This window comes from Eupeodes corollae, chromosome 1, assembly GCF_945859685.1.
Source record: "Eupeodes corollae chromosome 1, idEupCoro1.1, whole genome shotgun sequence".
Taxonomy (NCBI): Eukaryota; Metazoa; Arthropoda; class Insecta; order Diptera; family Syrphidae; genus Eupeodes; species Eupeodes corollae.
The window spans coordinates 7,883,353-7,909,146 of record NC_079147.1 but is presented as its reverse complement, the minus strand read 5'-3'; the positions used below and the strand labels follow the sequence as shown (position 1 = coordinate 7,909,146).

Sequence of the window (25,794 nt, the reverse complement as noted above, 5' to 3'; positions counted from 1 at the left end):
GACATGGCACTTCGAGTACCATGACATATGCTCGAAACTGTATGTAAAATTTTCAAACCATTTTAAAAATATTGATTGATGAAAAAGTAACACCGCATTAAAATGACATATTATAAAAGAAAAATTAAACTGTTTTAATGAATTTTGGGTATTTATTGTGTTACATTTTTGGTTCAAACCAATATTTGGAAGCATGTCCTTTATTTTCAATAACAGCTGTACAGCAGAGCCTTTGCATAGCTTTACAATAGGAATCAATTCTCAGCAACTCTTAACTACACTTATTTATCGTTACCTGGCTTGCACCGAGGCACTTTTGTTCTTACATCAGCCCAATGATTTTTAATTAAGTTAAAGTCTCTCTTATGTGCAAGCCATTGCTTGACATCAAGTAAGATATCCAAACATTTTTGTGTTTGCCTCAGGGCTTTGTCTGCAGATATCATTGTTCAGTATTTTAACATAAAGATATCTATCCAAAACACAATGAAAAACTGCACATCATAATACTATAGACCTCCCATGTTGTGGAGTTGCGTTCAAAATTTCGAGGCTTTCTAACGTATACTTAAATTCTTACCTCTTCCAACACAAAACATTTCTCCCACAAAAATTGTAATCGTTAAAAATATTTGGAGTTTCAACATCAGTTTTATTTTTTTGACCGCAATTGTATGTAAATCGTTATATTTACAATTCAAGACGATTATAAAAGCAATGAATTTTTGGCATGAGTAAGATCAAGTTTTGCAGAATTGCAAGTCTCCATAAAATGAATAGGTACTCAAAAAGTTTCCTTTTAAAAAGATTTATTATTCGAAACTTGTGATGTTACATAACACTACCTATATATAATAAATCCCGAAAATAGATACATACATAAATCTGTTTTAAAATTTAAATATTACAATATTTTGCTTACGAGGTATTTATTTAATTTGTTTTTATGTAAAGAGGACAGTCAGAATTAGGTGTGCTTAATGAAACGTTTCTTGTTAGGTTAATTTTTCCATGAGCGAAAAGCAGAGTTACATGAGAAAGTAATGGACAATGAGTAACTGACGTTTACAAAAGCTTCAATTCTTTAACTGTTAAACAGGTGAGTTATTTAACAAACACAATATGTTAAGCTCTATCCGCCAAATTATCCTTAGCGACAAAAATTGTACAGTAAGCGATAAATCAAAAAAGCACTGCTGATTGACTTATCGCTGTGGATTAGTCGCTCACGCAGCATCCAGTTTAAGTAGTTTTCAATTAAATAACGCACATTGATGCTTCATTTTGCTTATCCGATGGAACCAATACCTTATGAGTGGCTTTGAACCTAGAATTTCATTCGAATAAAGGACTTCAAACGTATAAAGCATGAAGCTCATTTCTATAGTGGTTTTTTATTCTGCAGTTTTCACAGTCTGGTGCTTTTCTGCTATGCCTTGGTCGGATTTCAACCCATTTCTGTAGTGATATAAAACTTGAACGCTTCAATTTACAAATTCAAGACTAGATTTTCATCATTAAAAACACCTAGAGAATGCACTGATCCAAGTGATGGATCTCTGTTTTGATTTCAAACATTATAAACTAATAATAATATACATAATAAATTTTAAGTGTACAAATTATTCTAAAGACCTTTGCACATTCAAGGTTAGCTTGCAGCCTTGATAACTGGGATGCGGGAATGAGTTTTGATGTGCTTATTCAGATGGTCTTTTCTGAGGAACCTCTTCTCACATTGATTGCATTCGAAGGGCTTCACGCCAGAATGAATACGGCTGTGTCGCTTGAGCTCATCTTGCCGCTTAAAAGCTTTGCCACATCCTTCTGAGGTGCAATTGTAGCGTCTCTCCCGGGGTTTAGGTTCGACTAAAATGATGCGTTCGTGAATAACTTTTTTTGATTTCAAAGTTGGCTCATGATGTGAGTTAGAAGCAGGTAAAGAAGTTTCGCAAATCATTTCGGGTTCTATTTTTATCTCTGATAACTGATCATTTTCATATTTAACACGAAAGTCCTCGGCATCGGTTTCTTCATTCACATGCAGCTCCGTCTTTACTGCGAGCAGCAAATCTAATGAATTGACATCGGGTTTAACATCGTTGGCGTCATTAGAACCGGTATCGGAACCCTCCCCTAAGGACACCTCCAGCAAAGGTGTTATGTCCATTTTGGTTTCTTTGAAATGGACCCGCAGGTGCTTGGTAAGGTGGTCGCTGCGGGTGAACCTCTTCTCGCATTGAGCACACTCGTACGGTCTCTCCCCGGTGTGGGTGCGGTAGTGACGCGCCAGTTCGTCGGATCGAGTGAAGGCTTTCATGCAAGTCGGTTGATCACATATAAAGGGCTTCTCTCCTGAATGCCATGTCATGTGGGCACGAATGTGGGAACTCTTGCCATAGGATTTCGAGCAACCCTCGATTGGACACACAAAACGTCGTTTCGGATCTGTGGCATTTGGCGATGGCAAGATTACCGGAGTGGAATTACTTTTGATGGGACGAGTGGGTGTGTTGCCATTGATGGGAGTGGCTGCTGATTGAGTTTCTGATTCTTCAGCCATGTTTCACACACTTTAAACAGGAACAGCAAACTTGTTTTGTTTGATGGATAAGAATTGACTTTTCGAAAGGGAATTTAAGTACTTTCTGCCAAGACTGAATAGATGAATAGGGTTTATTGATTTGAATTTATTGTAAATTTCAAAGAAATTGCAAGAAAGATATTTTATATTATTTTTTCTCTTTGTAGCTTAGCTATCAAAAACGCCTACTGTCATAACAAATTAAAGAACACTGCCTTACCTATCCAAGCGGTGCTAAGTGATGCCACTCTCTATGTTTGCAATACGAAAGAGGGTTGCTGAAGCAGCATTAACAAACTAAATGTGGACTGCTAGACGATTCATATTTTCATAGAAAATCGCAGAAACAGGTTGATATATGTATATACAATTAATTTGTGTGAGATAAAAACCAAAATGTAGAATGAACAAGTGAGATAAAGCCAAAAATGTTCATCTATATTATAAAATGTTCGTCTGCATCAGTGTTGAAACAGCAGCAGTGTAATATCAAAAAATCTATTGCATTTTATATGAATTACTTGGGGTCTTCATTGAACATTCCGATGACAGGACCATCGGCCTGTCATCAGATAATCCAATAGAGACCAACAATCCAACATCCAGCCATTGTTCCAGTTCGCAGTTTGGATTTTTCGAGCAAATCAAAATCCTGTCATCAAATTTGACGTTTGTGTTGTATGTAGTGGTGAGCGTCCTTTTTCACAGTCTTTTTGAATTTAAAATTTTATTTAGTTTTCCCATAGTAAGTCCTTGAGTAGGTGCGTCTCCAAATCATGAAGTTCCCTTACTTTACAGCTTCACCCAAAACCTGTGCTTTCTTTTATCCTCTTGAATAGTTAGCTGTTGTACTTCCTCCAGCTTCATTAATTATTTTTTTTTTAAAGGGCTAATTTTTGTTAACTCGAAAGGCATTTTTTTTATTGCATGATGTATTGCATGGTACTGCTCACACCAACCGCTACTGATCATCATTAAACACTAATTATACTTATAATGTTAGCCTCCCATATAATATTTAAAAAAATATACTTTAAAACTTAATTAAATACCTAAGCAGAGCCCCTTCTGTGCTCGCAAATTCTTATCAATGTCATAGCTCGTTTCTCCAAATTGTACAAAATATACATAATTATCTTTGAGCTTATAATAAATACCATTAGATTCTTTCTAACTTTAGGTGTTTAACATATATTTAGGTCTGGATCTCTCTACTTGTCTTACTTTTCTTCATAATGCAGAATGTTTGATTGCAAAAATAATAATTAATTTTTAAACGCCATCTCTAGGTTCTAGGAATTAACAATAAATAAATAAAGTATGCAAATCAAGCACCAAAACTTTCTCCATATTTTCGTTGAACAAAACAGAAGGGCTAGTAGCGTTGTCAAATAAAGATGTAGCTAACGTGAAGTTGGCTACTAGTAGTCCATGCGTAATATGTCAATGGCATGTAGACTTTGTGTATAAAACCATGGAACAGTTTTGTTTCTGTTCGCCGTAGACGCTCTAAACTCCACGAGCTAATCTCGACATAGGCAACAGATGCTGTTTTAGTAGTACTATAAATCTCTTAGTATTCTCATGAAGCATTTATTTTTTGCATTCGCCGTAGCCATACCAAAAAATGAAGAGATCTTTTTATTTGTAAGCTGGCCATACTCGACAGAGCCAAATATTCAAATGGGTACGAGACCGAGGCGATCCAAAATCCACCGTGTGTGATGGAATCTGAGGTGGCTCGGGGTGATTCCGTAGATCTATTTGGATTTTCGGCAAGTCAAAAATAAAAGAGCACGAGCCAAGGCTCGGCTTTGTTTATAGGGAATCAACGAGCCAAATAATTCTCTCTGCTTACACAATCTTTTGTTTTGAGGCAAGGAATTTCGAATTGTGTTAGTTATGATGGCATTAAACGCCTTAGCTATTGAAAGGCCTCTTTGGCTTACCATACAGTCATCGTCATCAGAGTCCTCATGCACTGTATTTTCTTCCACAGCCCTAAGATTTCTTCTTAAGCATTCTCCGCTCATGCTGTTTCTGATGCGATGATGTTTGTATTGTTTATCGGTGCAATATGAAAGGATCCAATCCTCTTTTTCAAGTTAGGAATTCTGCTGTTATGCCCATATGGCAACTGCCATGTCAAAAACGTCTGATAAGCTTAACAAACTCTTGATGCATTAAAATAAACCTAATTGTATCATTTCCTGACACGCAACACGGGGAAACAGAATAATCCTTGGGAAGGTCACTTGTATTTTGTTTTTGTTTGTTATATCCGAACGTCAGGACATACGACACTTGTAACAATGTTCATTATAATAACAATAAGTATTTTTCTCACAGTACTTCCTTGTTTTGGCTTGGATCGGGATACCTTGGCTACAACGAGGTAATGGTTCCAGTCAATGTTGGCCCCTCAGTATGTTCGAACATCCTGTATATAGTGTCGTGCGTCGATCGCAATGGGCGCATTCACAAAGATAGTGGCCACGTAGTAAAAATTCAACTAGCTTTGTGAATGCAAAACTACACTACAAAGCTAGTCAATCTGGAACTGTCATATTATTGACAAATGCAAATACATAAAATAAGAAACATTTTTTATTTGATAACTTTAACTTATCTTTTCTGTTTTTAACTTCAATAAAATCACATTTAAGACACAATTTGAATGATTTATATTTAAATTTAAATGTTAAACAATTTATTTCATTTTGAATTCGTGTTACTGAACCGAGCAGCTGATTGTGAAACGTCAAAATCATTCTCCACTAACTTTTTAGCCTAATATTTTACACTACGTCGGAGGGGAAATTTCAACTACTTTTGTAGTTAGATTTAGCCAATTAGAATCCCTTGACTACGTAGCCACTAGCTTTGTGAATGCGAGCAATGTTGTCAATCTGGTTGACAGTTTATTGATCAGGAGATTTCCATGTCCTCTTGTGGATATCAAGATGTGTGAATTGCGTACCTAATAGCTACCAGATCGTTTCAGCCTGAATCCGATGTCGGAGGTTTTGTCGTACAGGTTGTATATACCGGTTATGCCATTAAAGATTACTTCACTTCCTAGCTTGGCGTTTAAATCTCCTAAGACAATTTTAATGTCATAGCAAGTGCACTGCTCACATGTCTTGTCCAAGAGCTTTCTTCTCTGCTGGGTCATGCGCGCATATTAGGCTTATGTTGGCGAATTTAGCCTTGATACGGGTTGTCGCGATGCACTCGCTCACACTGTTGAAACTGAAGACTTTTTGCCTGAGTCTAGTTTCAACAACAAATCTACATCCGTAGTATACATCCCAGGCCCAGCCTTTTAGTTTGCGTTTGCCCAGTCCATCCCATCGCACTTCTTGGATGGCGGTAATATCAACCTTGCAGCAGTTTAGGGCTTTCGCTAATTTTTCGGCTGAACGTGATCTGTTAAGTGAACTAACATTCCACATAAAGATCCGAAGTTACCTTGTCCTTATTTCGTTTACTTACTTACTTAAGGTGGCGCTACAGTCCTGTGTGAAATAGGGACTCACCCAACAAACTTCTCCATCTAGCTCGGTCCCTAGCTAGATATCTCCAGTTTCGCGCTCCAAGTTGGGTGAGGTCACCTTCCACTTGTGCGCGCCACCTGATCCGCGGTCTTCCTCTACTGGGCTGCCCTGTGGGTGTGGATTTGAAGACTTTCCGGGCCGGAGCATTGGTTTCCATGCGCTCTACGTGACCCAGCTATCTTAGTCGTTGGACTTTTACCCTTCTGGATAAGTCTACGTCGCTGTACAGCCCGTACAGCACGTCGTTCCATCTTCTCCTCCACTCTCCTTCGATGCATACGGGACTATAGATCACACGAAGAACTTTTCTCCCGAAGCGACCCAAGGTGCTTTCATCCGCTTTTGTCATAGTCCACCTCTGCCTCAATACTCACAAAAGCCCCATTGACATCACGCTGAGTTCTTCCGATTATGTTAATGTCATCAGCATATGCCAGTAATTGGGCAGAATTTTGAAAGATCGTGCTTCTAGTGTTGACGTGTGAGCTCTGCACTATTCTTTCAAGCACGATGTTAAGAAAATCGCATGACAGCGCATCACCTTGTCTAAAACCTTTTTTGACATCGAAAGGTTCTGTTAAGTTGTTTCCAACCTTTATGGAGCAGCGTGAATTCTCCATGGTCATCCTTCACAAACGAAGGAGTTTGTCAGAGATGCCATAACTAGACATGGCTCTATACAGTTCGTCGCTGTAGATGCTGTCATATCCAGCCTTGAAATCGATGAAAAGATGGTGGGTGTCGATTTGGTGTTCTTGGGTTTTTTCCAGGATCTGCCGTAATGTGAATATTTGATCAACTGTAGACATTCTTGGTCTAAAACAACACTGATAAGGACCTATCAGGTTGTCGACGATGGGCTTTAGACGTTCACATATTACGGCAGAGAAGATTTTATAGGCGATGTTAAGTAGACTGATTCCTCTATAGTTGGTGCAGTTTAGAGGGTCTCTTTTATTCAGGATCGGGCAAACAATAATGAGATTCCAATCATCGGGCATGGTTTCTTCCGACTATATCTTACAGATAAATTGGTGCATGCTCCTAACCAACTTATCTCTAGCTGCTTTAAAGAGCTCGGCATTCAAGCTATCCGATCCAGCGGCTTTATTAAACTTCAGCTTGGATATGACAATCTTTACTTCGTCTAAGTCGGGAGGACGGAATTGTTGGCTTTCGTCGTTTATGTTGAATGGATCATCCTGCCTGACAGCGGAATTCAGTTCGTTGTCGCCGTCTGCAGAAGTGGTCCTTCCATATCCTCAGCATTGACTGCGGTTCCACTATGATGTTTCCACTTTTGTCTTTCAAGCCTTCGGTTCTAGGTTTATGTACCTGTGAATTTCGTTTCACCTGTTCATAAAACTTTCGAACCTCATTCCTGCTCTTATACCTCTCAACATCTTCGACCGCACGCTTCTCATGCCCTCTCTTTTTCCTTCTGAGAAGTCGGCGTTCCTCTCGCCTTTTCTGCTCATAGAGCTCATGAGCAGCTCTCGTCCTTTTATGCAGCGTATGTTGCTGCTTTGCAACTAAGGTATTTTTACGTGGTCAGGAAGTCACTCCGATGGCACAAGCCCCAACCTGGCTAGCCAGATCCTTAGTATAACTCCAAGAACGGGGAGCCGGATAAACCGCTGCTAATAGGCCTGGTCTCCGAGTAAGTAGTAGAATCCCTATAAAGTGTTCACTAAGTAGTTCAACCTTATTGGAACTGTAAACGCCACCGTTGATTCCATCTCGGGAATTCGTTCGATGCCGTCTGGATATGGAGAGGTGCCTAAGTGGAAACACTTCTTCCCCTCTCTCGTTTGCTGCCCCCAACAACTTTCCACTGATAGACAGAGGTGGGGTTTGAGAAAAACCTGCCATTAGAGCAACTGCCGTAATTTACGGTCATGCAAATATTTAATGCGTCGAATATGTCCCTTACAGTTCTTTCTAGCTTGTTTGGCGTTGGCTTAATATATTCGGAAGCATCGTACATCCTTGATCTTAGTAACCTCTTTTGATAGATTTAACTATTAGGGAGAGAAAATGTCTCATTAAACAAAGAATTCAATTTATTACCATATCTGCGCTGGAATCCACGTCACAATTGGTGCACTACACCGTGAGCGCACGAGTGGGATGTAGATCGGTACTTCGTACCTTTTAAGTTTGGTACCATAGAACAAAATTATAACATTTTAGCAACTTCTGTTTTATTAGTTTTACTCAAAATTTTCATCTCTCAGTGTTGAAAGAAGTTGGAGGAAAAAGTAACTAAGCTGTTCGGAAGAGTTTCTCGATTTTCTTGATCTTTCGGATGTAAGGAAATCTCTTAGAAACAAGGAAATGTTCCTCCCATCATCCGCTGCTGAAACTGATCTTTTTTAAGAGTCATTATAATCAAAGTTCCAACAAAAACTTTTCATGATAGAATAAATTTGTTTCAAATTTTATTAACAACAAAAATAAGCTTAATATTCGATCATATCTTAACGCTAACGATGCCTCAGATTCTTTGAGAATCAAGGCTAAAAGTGGAAATAATAATCTTTGATGATTAAACAGAGTAGCCGCCTAAAAAAATAGGCATATCTAACAATTTGTCCCCAACGCCAACGGCTAGCTCGATGAAGGCTTTTGGATTCGATAATGTGTTTTCATGTGCTTAGCCAGGTGGTCTTTCCTTAGGAATTTCTTCTTACATTGATCGCACTCGAAGGGTTTCACCTTAGTGTGAACCCAGCTGTGTCGTTTTAGCCCGTACGGCACCTTAAAAGCCCTATCACATCCCTCCACGGAACATTTGTACGGTTTCTCAACGCGTTTAGGTTTTTGGACACTGACCTTTTTGGGAACAGCATCTGGTTTTTTGTCGCTAGGGACTGGAGTTGGCATAGGATAGTCTAAATTGTGAATAGATTCAATGCTGGTTGGGGGCTGAAATTCCGGTTTGATGTCCTCAATGGCACTGGCAGTCGGTGTTTGATAAACTAATCGATGGATTGCCGCCGACATGGAAGTAGGCTCCTCTGACGAGTAGAAGTCCGGGTAATAAGGTTCGGTGGCAATTTGGGATTCGTGTTTTATGTTTTTCATATCAAACTGGTTGTGATCCTCGAATTGATGGTTGTAAATATCCGTCGCTTCGGTAATGATTTCTTGCTTCAGCGGAATGACCAGTTGCATAGGATCAAAATAACCATCCATCTCTGTATTGATTTCTTGCTTCACCGCCACCTCCGCGGCGTTAATTGGAACAAGTGAATTGGTTGAGATATTATTGAATTGAAAGTCTTTGCAGGCATCTGAGCCATTACCACTATTTGATTCAAGCACATGCAATTCTGACGGGGATGATGAGTAAAACGGAGGCAGAAGAGGTTCGCTAACCATTCCAGGTTCTACTTTTATCTCATCGAGTGCAGGCTGGTGAGCAATATCGTCATCTGATTCCAGCTCTGCATCTGTATCCGATTCCTCCATACCGTCTTCTTGCTTCATCGACTCTTCCAGATCCGATGGGATAAGTGAATCTAGTGAGGAACCATCGGAAGCTGAATCATTATCATCTGAATCATTACCAGCCATTTCCGTTCCTTTGCTGTGGATTCGCATGTGATTACGGAGATGGTGGCTGCGGCCGAACTTCTTGCCGCATTGTTCACATTCGTAGGGCTTTTCACCGGTGTGGATGCGAGTGTGAATGAGTAGTTCAGCGTGGTTGACAAAAGCTTTCGTGCATTCGGGATAATTGCATTTATATGGTTTTTGACTGTCAGGTAAGTGTCTTTTTAAATGCATTCGGAATATTGTACCATGCACCTTGGCAAAGGATTTATAGCAACCCTCGACTGGACAAACATAGTATCGCTTCGGATCAGGATCATGTTCCAAGGGCAACACAGGGGGTGTGTAAACTGCTGGATTGATTGGCTTCAACGTGGTTTTGCATAGCTTCTCATCCCAAACATAATTCCAAGCTGGACCGTTGTCGTCTGGAACTGATACTGATTCTGAATTGTTGATTGTGTCGCCATTGGAATTAATATTGCCATTGGTGGGAGTGGCTGCTGCTGCTGCTGCTGCCGCTACCGTAGCCGTTTGAGTTGCCGATTCCTCAGCCATAGCTCTGAGTGAATTTATATTTTTTGGGGGAATGATATTTTGTGGAAATCGTCTTTTCTTGTGCTATAGCTCAAAATTGACTCCAATTTGCACTGTAGGAATGGTTTTAGGTTTAATTGATCAAAATAAATTTATATTTTTATTTTTATCTTAAATTTGTATCTATCAAAAGCATCTAATGTCATAAAATAATAACACTGCATTGCCTACAGGTACGCCATACACACCAGTGATGCCACTCCTACTAATGAGTTTAGATTTGTTCTAGTTTATATATTATACAAATGAAAAAACTTTTTTAAAAGAACTTCAATTTGAAAATGTTCGTATTTTTCTAATTCGATTCATTTTTTTATTTAAAAATCATCTAATTTTTAGAATGCCATGCTTATGGAGATATTCAGAACCGTCCTTAGCTACGAGAGGCATTCATGTTTTGCAGTGTCAACTTTGTATGTAAAACAATTTGACATACTAGATATGGACTGCTAGTAGCCAACTTCATGTTGGTGTCATCTTTTCCTTTACGTTTTACGCTAGCTCTGTAGGTTCATTGTGATTATGGAGAAGTTTTTGAATCGTTGGTATTTTGTTTAATTTTTGCAAACCTTCTAATACTAGATTTCTTTAGTTTCTTTAACAAAAAGAGTGAAAGTAAAGTGAAGTAAAAAAACAATAAATGCCGTTTGAAAATAAATTATAATTTATTCCGCTAGAGAGATAGAATCACATTTATAGAATGTTTTGAATACAAATTAGTATCACCTAGCAATCATGATTATAATGTAAATGTACGTTCACTGAATCCGCAAAATTTAAGTCAAAAAGCTCTGTCAAAAGTAAAAGTAAAGGTCTTTTAAACATTTAGGAATAAAACAAAAAAAAAAAGACTATTTTCGTAAGTTAATCAGGACTTCTAGTGCATTTTCTACATTACTGTCATGAACTATTTACTGTACTGTTCTACTGTGTTAAATTAATTCAATTTAAAAATTTAAAATCTTCAAATGCTGGGTACTAGATAATACAATGAAAAACACAAAATGATAGTGGTTCTAAACAAAAAAGCAGTTATCTTTCTATATAAAATTAATTTCTATAATTTGATAAGTAAAATTTTGTCGTATAATCCACAAGTCGCAAGTAGATAACTTTTTTACCTCATGCTCATGCTAAGCCAATCATCACCGCCATGGTGTGTCACAGCCTTAGAATATTAAAAACTACTTTCATACCGACGTATATTAAATTTGACCCATGTAACTCTTTAATAAATATTATTTTTTGTATTATTTTTGACACCACATTAACATTAGGCAACTTGGCATCACTTTCATTGTGAAAATAAAATTTTGTAATGGCCGCGCCACGGGACAATAAACAATTTATAAATAAAAATCAATTTTACTCTTAAAAAATGTCTTTTCCCATCAAATCGAATTGTAAAACAACAATATCTACAACCTTCAAACATTTGCCATTAGTTAAGTGCTTTTAACTACGCTCCATTATCCCTAAAATTCTTTAAAAAAGAATTCCAACTCCATGGCATCGAACTAGACGACGAAGAAGAAGAAAGAAAAAAGAAAACTAAAGTTTTAAAACAAAATCAAAAATGGTGCATCGCACCCTATAAACCGAGTTTTTCAAAGTTATTTTTGTAATAAAATGTTTATTCTACTGTGATTGTTTTATTTTAATGTGAAAACATTTGAACTCGATTGAGCAAAGTGTTTTATTTTGTGTGTGTGTGGAAATAAAGAGAGAATAAAAAGAACGCCAGGAAAATGATAACATACAAAAATGCTGCTGGCATTGGTCAGGTTTCACCTGCAAACGCGACAACGAACAACGCAACCCCTGTGAAGGCGTTCGTCAACAATCCCCAGATGCAGCAACAAATCGTCAACATTCAGAATCTGCAGAACCTGCCGCATCAGTTTATTCAGGCGGGCAACCAGACAGTGATCCAGAATCCGGGTGCCAACAACATGTTCTCGATTGTGCAACCGATGCAGACGGTGACCATCGACGGGCAGGAGGCGTTCTTTATTCCGAACATCAACTCGCAGCTGGCTGGGGCGCAGCCGATCAACTTCAATGGCCAGCAGGCGTTCCTCGCTCCAAACGGCCAAATTATCCGCGCTCCAATGCCCACTGCGACCAACAATACCGTGCTTCCCGCTCAATTCATCCAGAATCTGGGGCAGACGATGCAACTGTCCGGCCAAGCAACAACGAACGGGGAAAACGGAGAGGCTATGCTCACCATTCCCGGCACCAACATCCAGATTCCGATCGCCCACCTGACCAACGCGAATGCGGGCAATAGTCAGAATGCAGCAGCGGTTCAGGCAGCACAGCAGCAATCCCAACAGCAACAGCAGCAGCAGGGACAGGCGCAATCGCCGCAGTCCTCCGCTCAGGCTCAGAATCAGGCTAACCAACAAGCGGCCCAAGCTACGACCCTTCCTGCCACCATAACCATACCCGGGACGAATATCCAGATTCCGACTTCTATGGCCGCGGCAAATGGATTGCTGGGCAACATTGGCAATCTGTTGGGTCAGAATTTGAACACCATCAAGGTTGAGGGTCAGAATATTCAGCTTCGTCCGGCGGGCACTACAATCCCGCATGTGGTACAGTTTCCATCGGCGCCCATCTCTCAAACGGTCGCTGTCCAAATTCCCATTCAAACGGCTAATGGACAGACAATTTACCAGACGGTTCACGTTCCCGTTCAGCAACTGGGAATGCCCGGCTTGGTGCAGCAGTCGCCGCAGATGCAAATTATTCCCCAGTTTACGCAGTTCGCAAATGTCATAACTCCCAACGGACAGATCCAGCAGGTGCAGTTGTCGCCCATAAACCCAATGGCCCTGCATGCTGCCCAGCAGCATCAGAATGTCATTATCAATCCAGCGAATTTGCAGAACGTTGCGGCTGCTGCGGCTGCCGCAGCTAACCAGAATAATAGCTCGCAAGGTGGGCAGCAGGGAAATAACTCTGCAGCAGGAGGATCAGGCAACGATCAACAGCAACAAGCCAATCATAGCCAACAACAGGTATATAGCAAATGTTTTAGTTTTATTTTTAAATTTTAAAAAACAAGTTAACTTGAAAAAGATTCAAGATCTGGAAGTAAGTTTGGTACATAAGTTACACTGCCTTCAAAATTAATATAATCTTTGTACCTGTAGCTTCTACTTGCTCATTTCCTTTTTGAGGCGTTAAGACCTTATCGAACAAATTGATCCTTGTCTTAAGAATGTAATTTTTAATTTGTCGTGGGAAGGAAATGAAATAAATAGAAACTAAATTTAAGTCTTAAATAACACTTGAGTTGTTGAGTCTTTCTCTGCTTTGAAGTAATCATAGGAAATCCCTTTGAATACAGGTCTAATTCTGACTAAACCGTCACACCTTTTAAATAATATCCCTTCTCTAATGTACAATAAAGCCAGCAGGCTTAAGAAAAATTAATATCGCTCGGTGCTAACAACAACAAAAGTATACGAGGTAAATCAAATGATAGTCTGCCATTTACCTGACTCTTTAAGCTGCGGTTTTGAGAGCTCCCAAGTCGAGGTTCAATCATCTTTAAAAATTGAAAAGTTTTTCAATAAATATGACTGGACCAAAGGATTAATACCCCTATTACCATTGGCGAGTCGAATGAATAAACGTTTTAGTGTGGTTAGGTTAGGTTAGGTTGGAGTGGCTGTCCAGATGTCATTGACACACGTAGACCTCAAGGGTCCATTGTGATACCACTAATGAGGTTACTCATGGGAGAGTAATGAATTCAAACAAACCATTTTGTACTTTTAATAAAGTTAGAGAGACGTTTTGTGTCAATCGTTGCAAGTTCACTGGTGTTATCGAAGAAGGGATTACCGAGAAAATTATTCCTTCTAATGGAGAGTGCTGGACATGTACACAGAAGGTGTTGGACTGTTTCCTCCACCTCCTCGTCCATGCAGCTTCTACAGAAGTCATTTGTGTAGACCCCTAGCCTCAGAGCATGTCTTCCTATGAGGCAGTGTCCCGTTATTACTCCAATTGTAGAGCTTATACTTTGTCTGCTCAGTGATATCAAGCTTTTTGACCGTTTTAAGTCAATACTTGGCCATATTTGCTTGGTTGCTAGGCAGGTGGTACTTTGTGACCATCTAGCATTTGTTGTTTCTAGAGCATATTGCTTGAGAAGATATTTGCATGTAGCAAGTGGTGTTCCTATGTTATGTTTTTGTCTAACATAAGGCAGAAGTGTTCAGATTCAGCTGTTCCGAAAAGATACCACTTCCAACTCCGTGATCGGTCTTTGAACCGTCTGTATAGAAGTGTACCGCATCGTCTTCCAGGGGTCTCTCTTCTTTCTAGGAGGTTCTTGAAGGGATTGACACATGGAAACTTTTACCGAATACAATTTTTGGGGTGGTATAGTCTAAGCGATCTGAGATAGATCTGAAACTGTCTAGAATAGTAGTATGTCCAGTATTGTTACTGGTCCATTGAGAGGTGGCTCTAAGCCTTACACATGAGTTGGCTGCCACCATTTTGGAGAAGATGTCAAGTGGTGTTAGGTTTAAAAGCACTTCCAGTGCTGCGGTTGGGGTTGAGCGAAGTGCTGCTGTGATGCATATACCTGCTGACCGCTGGACTTTGATGAGCTTATTTAGATTTACCACCTTGTCCAGTGCGGTCCACCATAAGACAGCTCCATAAATGAGTATCGGTCTGATTACCGAAGTGTATAGCCAGTGGGTTATTTTTGGGGAGAAGCCCCATTTTGATCCTATGGTCTTTTTACAAGTAAAAAGCGCTACAGTAGCCTTTTTTACTCTTTCATCAATATTTGCCTTCCAATTTAGTTTTTTGTCTAAAATGAGGCCTAAATATTTAGCTTGGTCGGAAAAGCTTAATTGTATTCTCCTTATCTTTTGTGGGCTAATCTGAGGAATTTTATATCTTCTCGAAAAGAGTATTAATTCTGTTTTGTGTGGGTTGACGTCCAATCCACATTGCTTAGCCCATTTAGTTAGCCTGTTTAGGGCATTTTGTAGGAGTTCCGAGAGAACTTGGGGGTGCTTTCCAGATACGGATATCGCAACGTCGTCAGCATAGGCAATCACCTTGAAACCCTCTGCTTCCAATGCTGTAAGTAAGTCGTTTACTATCATGTTCCATAAAAGAGGCGAAAGGACTCCACCTTGGGGAGTGCCTCGATTCACCGATCTGGCGGTAGTAAAACTTCTCATGTTAGAAATTATTGTCCTGCTTTGGAGCATGAGACTTATAAGATCTATGAGTGACTTCTCTAATTTCAGCTTATCCATTGCTGTTGTGATCGCCTGGTAACTGACGTTGTTGAAAGCTCCTTCAATATCTAGGAACGCTGCCAGGTTATATTCTTTGTATTCGAGGGAATGTTCAATAGTACGTACCAGTGAGTGAAGTGCTGATTCTACTGATTTTCCCTTAGAGTAAGCATGTTGAGCTGTGGAAATGAGACATGGTTTTAAATTATGTCTGATATAAATTTCAATCAATCTTTCCAAGGTTTTAAGAAGGAAGGATGATAGGCTGATTGGTCGTAGATCTTTAGGATTAAGGTGTGAGGGTTTCCCTGCTTTGGGAATGAAGACTACTTTTGCCATTCTCCAGGCTTTGGGAATATATCTCAACCTTACACAGCTTGTCAGAATGATTTCCAATGGTGGAATAATCATGTCTGAGCATTTTTGTAGTTCGGCCGGAATGATTCCATCTGGTCCTGGAGCTTTATATGGATCAAAGCTGTCTATGGCCCATTGCAGTTTTTCTCGCGTTATTAGATCAACTAAATCGCTTGTAGAAGCTTGAGACTCTGATGTTAAGTCGTTGAGTATGTTAGAACTACCTGGAAAGTGGGTGTCTAATAACAGATTAAGAGATTCTTCATCTATGATAGTCCACGTGCCTGCTTCTGTCTTTAAAGCACTGGGTATTGTTGGACTTTTTGAGAGAATTTTCCTGAGTCTTGAGGCTTCTGAAGTATTTTCTATTTTACCACAAAAATTTCTCCAAGAAGACCTCTTACGTTTTAGTGTGAGAAATTTGTATTACGGTTGGCGAATTGAGAACCGGTGATTCGACTTAAATGTCATACATTTTTCGATCGCTCTCACTCTACTGTCGTTATCGAGTGTTCGTTGAGAAAAGGTCGAAGTTTATGTAAAAGACATGTCGGAAAATAAAACAATGTAAGTTTATATGTAATATCTTTTCTTTTATAAAATAACATCAATGCATTTTTATTCAGCTGCAAGAGAACTTTTAACAATCAATACGAAAAGTTATTCGAACTGATGGAATAAAACCCGAACGTAGCGAGAGGTGTTGAGTTTGGTTCTTCAAAAAAAAAACCAAAAGAAATACTGGGACCGATTTGCTACAACCCTCAACTCTGTTGTTCCATCTACTCGCGATGGAAAAGAAAAATTATTGAAGGAGGAAATAAAAATATAAATCGTTTTGGTCTTTCATAAACTCCAAAAGAAAGTCATCTGGGATTCCTCAAAATGTTAGTTAATAAAGGAGTCAATTCGTCAAATGCTGATACTCCTCTCCAATTAACACTTTTGTTTCAAACTTGGAAGAAAAAGTTGACATTGGTTCAATGGAATTGACTTTCGATGAGGTTTCAGTAGCGCTTCACGCCCTTAAACTAAATAATAGTTGCGGTGCCGATGGAATACCATCAAGCATTTTGAAAAATTGTAGTGATTCTCTTTGTTTGCCTCTATTGAAATTGTTCAACAACTCATTGTCCATGGGGTTCTTTTTACCAGAATGGAAAGAAGCATTTCTTGTCCCTATATTTAAGGCAGGTTCTAAAAATCTAGTAGAAAATTATAGAGGAATCTGCAAGCTCTCAGCCATCCCCAAACTCTTCGAAAGTCTGGTTAAAGATAAAATAGAATTTATGATAAAGGAATGCTTATCTGTGTCACAACATGGCTTCGTATCAGTTCGGTATACTGTGACTACAGTTGTTTCTGGGATCTTTTCTGAGTCCCTAAATGTAGCCAAATCCTTTAGGCTTCCTGACTTTGCGGGCGTTTTTCAGGGTGAACTGCTCGCAATAAGGGAGGCATGTAAGATACCTAAACAAAGTCCAAACCAAAACCGAAATGCGGCTATCTTCAAAACAGTCAGGCAGCTGTCAAAGCTATTAACTCGGCCACATACTCATCTAAATTGGTCCAGCAATGTCGCGATGAGCTTGCGAGCCTGAATATTAACCTCGGTGTCACCCTGATCTGGGTTCCGGTCCATAGTGGTATCGTGGGAAATGAACGGGCTGAAGAGCTAGCCAGGCAAGAATCGGCCCCTCATAGCTCACTTGCGGAAATGGTTAACATTCCTCTTGGTGCTATTAAGGGTAAAATCTTTGCTATCTACCAAATTGAATCAAATTGAAGGTGGAGCAATTTACCCAACTGGATAAACGAGTTTTGGTATCAAAACGGCGCAATACAGCGCTAATTGCATCTCAGGCTAGGTTGCCTTGAGATCGCCATTTCTACCTACCTACCCTAGGACGCCATCAACGCATTTTCGTTCACTGTCTTTGAGTGATATGTAATAATGGTTTGAGATTTGTCGGGTTGCTTTTGTAATCTGGATGAATCTCTGCAAAATGACGTTCAAGTTTTGATGGAAACATAGCACTGCTCGCTAATACTTTGCCGTAAATTACGCAGTCAGGTTTGTTGTCTCATCAAATCCAAAATTCAAATATGATTCGTGGTACTTCCTTGTAACTAGTTCTAGGCAAATTGTCAAGCACAAAATCTTCAGAAAACAGCCACTGTCTCTATTGCGTCATTTTCCTTCGCCCTAAAATAAGTATATGGAAAACCGAAATTGGACAAATAAAATAAAATAATTGAAATTATTTTGTGCTGATAAATTACGTAATTACGTAAATTATCATTCTGTTTCGACATACCCGTTATTTGGTAATTCCTCGGCAGCTTCGGGTGCTTTTGCGGAGCATTAATTTGCTTTTTTCAAAGATCCAGACTTAAGCCAACACCAAGTGTTCCGCGTCGGGTCTAAGGAATTCTACGTCAGCCAAAAGATCCATTATTTTTTTCTTTCAAGGGATTCGTTCAGTTATTATTTGGTAATCGAACTTTAGCAATAAAAAATAATAATTGAAAAAAGAGAAAGTCATTTAAACAGATCTTAAATTTTTCAGCCAAATAAGATGGAAAGTGAAATTACAATTAAAAAAAACGATGATTTATATTTTGAGTGAAAGTCATACTCTTGAAATCCCAATTAGAATAACCTTGGTTATGGTTAGGCACTACATGCAGACCTGTAAAGTACTACCTCTATGAGGGTAGGTTTTCCTATTAAGAGATCTTCCACTGTGAGAATATCCGTGCGATGAGCGAAGAGTAAGGTCCTTTACATTGTTTAGATCACATATATACAATTTTTTTTTTGTGAGCAAGGTTAAAAAGAAAACCTTCTGTTGCGCAATAAGCAATCATAAATGAAAACCGGCAGTCGTAATTTTTATCACTTGTACTCTCTGCCTCAAATACCCATATACACACCGTCAGACCACTTTACAATTTATCGTGAGATAATAACCTTAACTGATGGAACACTGAGCAGCACTTCCTTGAAAGAACTCAAGGAACCGATTGATCCCTTGGAATAAGAGACTAAATAAATAAATAAATAAAATTTGGTGACTAGTGACTTACAACTCTCAAAGAATTTGTCGATTCCTCGCAAGAGGCAGTACCCGTAAAAAAAACCTTTAGATGACATAAATAACAATGAAATACAATGGGAAATAAAACTGCTAAAGTATGAGAAACGATATTTTGAGTAAGAAAAAAAACGAAAATTCCCAAAACAATTTTTGTTTTTGGTATAGCACAAAGCTACGCCGGACTTCTCGCACACGGTATGAGAGAATCCAAAACATTTTGTGAACTTGCATTGTATTTTTTTTCCGCCCATTGAGGCTAATGACCGACCTGATCTTGACGAACTGCTTGTAGTGTTACATGTTGGGTAGATCCTTTATGTTCGGCGTGTTGTCAAACCGGTTTTTGAACCCATCTTGCACATAGTTTCAGCAACTTCCAGGCGAAGATCTGCGGATGCCATGACAGCCTTGTGAGGAAGATTTTTATCTTTGCTCACCCTTTTGTAGAGCAGCCATGAGTTGGCCATCGTAAGGTCCAAGTAGTGGTAAAACAGTCGCACCTGCGTCATCGTTTGCTCATTAGTCGTATCTTGTAAATATCCATAATGCTATCGATAAGGTCACCGGCACCCATGTGTTTGTTATACTCAAATTCTTTTTATCATATCTGCGTACCTCAGATATGGGAATTTGCCCAGTAAAAGTGGAAGCCAATGTTACTAGCTTATTATCCTTCCATACAACCGTTGAAACATCGATTCCGTTGATGTTAGCTATGTATTCCTCTGAGTATCCTCGGTCTTCCTTCATAATTACTTTTTCGTTTGACAACTTGCAATCTGGAATTCTATTCCTTCTTACAGTACCTAGACCAAGAATACCATTTTTGACTAAATATTCCAAAAGATGCAAAGAAGGGAAGTAGTTATCAAAGTAGAACCTGTAATTTTGGTGTCGAGGAATCATGCACGATAATTTTACTACTACATTGGAAGATGCTCCCAAATCTGGCTCTTCAGCTCCCACAATTTTTTCATTTCCAGTTTCAACCTCTGTCCTATAACCGAAACCCGAAACACCACTCAAAAAAACTACAATTTATAGCCCCATTTATGAGGTGAGCACATTTGTTCATCCACACAAAGCCTTGATTCCAGCGGAACCTTTGCATAAGTTTCATTCAAAGCCTCAACAACTGGACAAATTTTAAATATTCTATAGGCATCAGGATTACTCCTGGGAAGACATTTAGTATTATCGTTAAAATGGAGATGCTGTCTGATCTTTTCGAATTTATTTGATGACATTGTTTGTTGGATGAGAGGTGTACCAAGAACAGAACTCCAATGGTTTGTTACTCTAGGCAAATGAATCAGTGACATTATATAAACCAGACCAATAAATTGCCTGATTTCGATCTCAGATTCACGAAAAGTGTTGTTTCGATCTTTCTGTACCACATAGAGGTTTGTTTCTTTGGACATTTTTTTTTATAAGTTCCGGAGGAAATAAGTACAGAAAGGACTGTATAGGAGTATCAAGATTCGATATATCAGAACCCAACTATTCCTTGCCAGTAAAAAAGCCAGAGCAATGTAAGTTTTTCAGGTTTTCTTCGTTTTGCGTTAGGTCCTGATAGAACTTGAATGCCTAAACTCGATGGGGTCGGTTCTTCCTCGGAATTCGAATTACTGATGTCTTTATCCAATTTGTCTATTAATTTCTCCATATCAAACTCTTCTTTAAAAGACTCCTCAAGAAGGTCTCCAAGATCTGGCTCGAAATCTGGATCCGCTAAACTATCTTCGTCAAAGTGGAGACCATCTTCACTATCGGAATCTTCAAGTGAAAAGGCCACATGGTCATGGCGTCGGTAAGCCATCCTAAAACAAAATAATAAAAATAAATAAATTAGGTGGCGCAACAGTCCGTTGAGGGCCTAGTGACTTACAACTCTCAACCATTCCTGCGTGCGAATAATGTTATCAGGAATGGAGGGGACCTACAGTTTATACGCCGAATCCGAACGGCTAATTTGAGAAAGGACTTTTTGATAACAAAAGTTACTCTTGGAGAATTTGTCAATTCCTCGCAAGAGGCAGTACCCGTAAAAAGATTTAAGATGGCATAGGCAGGGATTGAACCCAAGACCTCTGGCATGACAGTCCAACGCACTAAAATTCATGCTACGGGTACTACATTACAGAATAAAACAAACGAAAATATTAAGCGTTTGAATGAGAGCGATAAACATAATAAATGCCTTAAGATGAGGAAGCTTATCTCTTTGTTAGGCAGTTCGCAGTTCGTGTTAAGACTCCGCCTATACTCTAGCGAGTTAGTGGTTCTATGGGACCAATCTTTTTTTTTTGTCGTACAAGTGCTAGAGTACTCAAAGATCTTAACACACATAAATCCTCTGGTTCGAATGGTATCCATCCCCGCTATTGTTTTGAAGAGGTGTTCTTCAATGCTGGCAAAACCCCTGTGTAAGCTTTTTTATCTTTTTTATCCTACCACTCGTTTTAAGCGGATGAAAAAAGCACTTGTCCAGCCCATTCTCACTCGTTAATAACCGACCGATTGCATTACGTCCCTTATTTCCAACGTCATGTAAACGTTGATTAATAATCAGCTGAAGAAACATCTCGAAGATCGAAAGCTAATTAATGACCGAAAGTACGACTTTCGCAGCAAAAGGTCCGTTGGTGAACAGTGGAGCAAATCTTTATATTGTTTTGGAGAAAGTAAGATTATTGCACTTGATATTTAAATGATAGCGTTTAACATCAGGCTCTCTTATCGAAAATGAGTGCTTTCGGTTTTCATGAATCCCTCCTTCATTGGAATAGTAATCAATATCAAGTCTTAAAACCAAAAAATAAATGCTTGTGAGCCTCAGGGATCTGTTCTATCTCCAACGCTTTTACTCATTTTTATTAATGATCGCCTTTCTGCAATTTCTTATCCAATAAATTCTTTCGCTGACGATAATACTCTTAGCTTTCATTTTCGTTTTCAGACTCACATCCTTCTTCTGCGGATGTGATAAGCTCATTAAATTCCAACCTTAACAGCGTTGTACTGAAGAGAATAAAAACGCGCTTTGAAAGCCCATTACTGTCTTTTAAGGCAGATATACCCTCCTTGGCAAAGAGGACGTCTCCAAAAATGCCGCAAAACGTTTAGGTTTATGGTGGCAATGCGAAAAGTTTTTCTCCCCCTATGATCTGGCTGTTATCTAAGACTTATATTCGTCGAAGCACGAGTGTGTGCTCCTGCAACTTACTTAATGCTCTTGGACAGTATTGAACGAGCGTTCCTCCACTCAAGCAATTCCACCGTAATACTCGCGCGTCAAGCCCAATTTCGGTTATTCTGTTAAGAACAGAGATTCGTTCTTTAGTCGTACTACGCGAATGTGCCTTACCACACTCTGTATTTCCTAGAAAAGTATGTTATAAGCACGAAGCAATGTCCATGTAAAGATATGATACCTTTAAAATCATTTATTAAGTTTAGACAAAATTATCATTTTATTAAAATCATTTTTTCTTCTATTTCACTAAAATAATAGGCTCAACAAGAAGCAAATGCCGCCGCTGCTCAGCAACAACAACAACAGCAACAGCATCAACAACAACAACAGCAGCAGCAGCAACAACAACAGCAGCAGCAGCAACAACAACACCAGCAGCAACAACAACAGCAGCAGCAGCAACAACATAATCAGCCCATTACGATAACAAATGCACATGTCCAGCAGTTGACGGTGATTCCAGCTCAAGCATTACAGCAATTTCGACCAGCCGCGCAAGCTAATAACAGCAATATAATTCATCTGCCAAATATACCTGGCCTTCAGGCGTTGCCGATACAAAATATTCCCGGAATTGGAAACGTTCAAATAATCCAAGCACATCAGCTGCCACAAAATCTTCAGGGATTTCAGAACTTTCCTGGTGCGCAGGTAATTTCAGCAAATGTTGCTCAGCAGAGCAGTAATCAGCAGAATCAGCAGCAACAAGCACAACAGCAGCATCAGCAAGTCATTTTAACGGCTTCAAAAAACGAGGCTCAGTCCCCTCCTCAAATAACCCAGGCGCTTATCGCCAATATTAAGCAGGAACCGCCAGATATAAAATGGATAACAGCCACAGCAGCTACTCCTCAACAGCAACAGCAATTACAACAACAATTGCAGCAGTTACAAGCAGCCCAACAGCAGCAACAGCAGCAGCAGCATCAACAGCAACAACAACAGCAGCAGCAGCAACAACAACAGCAGCAGCAGCAACAACAGCAGCAGGCACAAGCGCAAGCGCATGCACAAGCGCAAGCGCAAGCTCAAGCACAAGCACATCAGCAGCAACAAGCACTTCAACAAAGTGCAAATGCGAATATAACGGTAACGGAGGTTTCTTCACCAAGTCCAGATGAAGTTGCTTCGCCACCTCAAAGCCAGCTGCAAAATACTCAGCCCACTTTCACCACAGTATCTGTGGGCAATACGAGCATAATGCAGATTCCGGCGTCTAGTTCAACGTCTGGACATCACCAGCAAGTGCAGCAACAGCAACAGCAACACACGCCAAACACTCAAGCGTCGAGTCATCACCAACCCCAACAAAGCCAGACTTCTGTGAACGTCAATATAAGCGTCAATGATGGATCGAGTGAGACAAAGCCACGACTTAAGCGCGTAGCTTGCACTTGCCCCAATTGCAAAGAAGGTGAAAAGCACTCCGACCGCAAGAAGCAACACATCTGCCATCACCCCGGCTGCAACAAGGTCTATGGTAAAACCTCCCATCTGAGAGCCCATTTGCGATGGCACACTGGCGAACGCCCCTTTGTCTGCTCGTGGCTGTTTTGTGGCAAACGCTTTACACGATCCGATGAATTGCAACGCCACCGCCGTACTCACACCGGCGAAAAGCGTTTTCAATGCAGAGAATGCAACAAAAAGTTCATGCGCAGTGACCATCTCTCCAAGCACATCAAGACCCATTACAAGTCGTCGCGCTCGCAGCTCGACATGGTGGAATCATCCATTAAAGAAGAAAAAGAACTCGAAGGCCTCGTGGCGGGTTTGGGCCATATGACAGGTGCAAAAACCATAACCAGCTCCAATGGCATTGTAACGATCGAACTACCATCGGTTGCAGGCTCAACCAGTGATATGGGCGGTACACTCAGCCAATCGCCGGAGCCATCCACGGACGGCAGCTGCCCAGAGGACGACAGCGGTGACGAGGAAAAGATGATGATCACCATTGGCGATATGCCCGATATGGTTGGCGAGAATTCCAACTAGCATACGGGCACCCTGTTCATGGAACAGTTTGGGAATTTCGACTCCAGTGGCAAATTTACCTTCGAAGAGTTTTAAAAAAACAAACGCGCTCAATCTCTGCGCCCGCTCCCTGTCAGTCCTCTGTGTACATATTTTTGCATAAATCAAATATTTTCTTCTTCTATTTTATTTTCAAATAGACTTTGACTGTACTTATCCTCCCCAACCCCCAACCTCCAACCCCCAACCAACCCCGTTTGCTTGTAATGTATCATAAAATAGATTAAGAATAAAACATGATCGTTTAATTGCGACTGTTCGTACCAAGTGAGTTATAAAAGAAACAACAGAAAATGCTGGCACTTTTGTGCTACATCCTACATTGTACATGTAATTTTATTAATAATTTATATATTATTTTTTACTTCAGACTTAAGTGTAAAAAATGATTAGATCAATGATTTTGTTTTTTAAAAAATTACATTTATAAATATGTAAATCAATACATAACAAAAATATATATAATTAAAATTACTTAAAAAAAGATTATAAGTTAAACTATAGTAGCTCGTTCGCAATTATTTCTTTATTTTACAACAATAACAACAACAACAAAAACCATACGAGCGATTTTAGAAAATTACGAACTGTATAAACAAAATAAACTTTTTCTTTTCTTTATAAATTCAAATTATTAAATAAAATAAGAGAAAGATAGAAAAAAATAATAATACATCAATTACGCAACGCAATTGATGGTTATTCTTTAAGTTTAACTGTTTTAATAAAAAAAAAAAGAAGAAAAGAAATAAAAAGAAAAACAAAACAAAACAAAAAAAGGTGGATATCGTTAGCTCATGTATGATTACATATATTTTTAGTTGGTGTAACGTATAAATAAAGTAATAATTACTAAACAACAATTTAGTGTGCTTTTCCTTGAACCAATGTCAATTATAAGCTTCCCATAGAAAGTTATTGTGATGGGTGTCGATTTGTCAAATTGAAAATTTTGATATTTCTCGACGTTTCAAGGTCCCTAGAGTCGAAATAAAAGATTTTTAGAAAGATTCGACGTTTTTTCGTCGTCCATAGCTCAAGAACCAGCAGAGATATCGATTTCAAATAAATTTTGTTATACAGATAATAAGGCAGAAAGGGCTCACAAGAAAATTGCGTGGATGGTTTTTTTACCATAGCAGTTTGAAAAAAGGTGAACATTTTGGTTAACCCCAAATATCTTACGAACAAAAAACGCTTGAGACTTGAATTAAATTTTATATAATATATTGTAACGTGATTTCAAAGAAGTATATTTTTCAAAAAAAAAAAATCCATTCAACGGTTTTTTTATAAATCAAAAAAACTGAAAAAAATATCACCTACAAAATTTTATGACTAAAATATGATTTCATCTCCAAAACAATTTTGTGCAACGAAGAATAATGTTTTTGACATCTGATCAAATTTTAAGAAAAATCGGATTGACAGTTTTTTTTATAAGAAATAAAAATCTAAA

General features: G+C 39.1%; 3 protein-coding genes across 3 annotated transcripts; 1 reads left to right on the top strand and 2 right to left on the bottom strand.

The window, feature by feature from the left end:
• Positions 1-792: 792 nt before the first annotated feature.
• On the bottom strand, positions 793-2,789 carry LOC129938380 (zinc finger protein 182-like). Its single transcript, XM_056045906.1, has one exon. It carries the CDS (start codon positions 2,561-2,563, stop codon positions 1,652-1,654), a length of 912 nt encoding a protein of 303 aa, XP_055901881.1. The 5' UTR covers positions 2,564-2,789; the 3' UTR covers positions 793-1,651.
• A 5,762-nt stretch (positions 2,790-8,551) lies between these two features.
• LOC129938379 (zinc finger protein 271-like) lies at positions 8,552-10,443 on the bottom strand. The gene has a single exon (XM_056045905.1). It carries the CDS (start codon positions 10,255-10,257, stop codon positions 8,752-8,754), a length of 1,506 nt encoding a protein of 501 aa, XP_055901880.1. The 5' UTR covers positions 10,258-10,443; the 3' UTR covers positions 8,552-8,751.
• A 1,143-nt stretch (positions 10,444-11,586) lies between these two features.
• LOC129938378 (putative uncharacterized protein DDB_G0271606) lies at positions 11,587-25,198 on the top strand. Its single transcript, XM_056045903.1, has 2 exons — positions 11,587-13,325; positions 22,557-25,198. The coding sequence occupies exons 1-2, from the start codon at positions 12,045-12,047 to the stop codon at positions 24,294-24,296; spliced, it is 3,021 nt and encodes a 1,006-aa protein (XP_055901878.1). The 5' UTR covers positions 11,587-12,044; the 3' UTR covers positions 24,297-25,198.
• Positions 25,199-25,794: the final 596 nt, after the last annotated feature.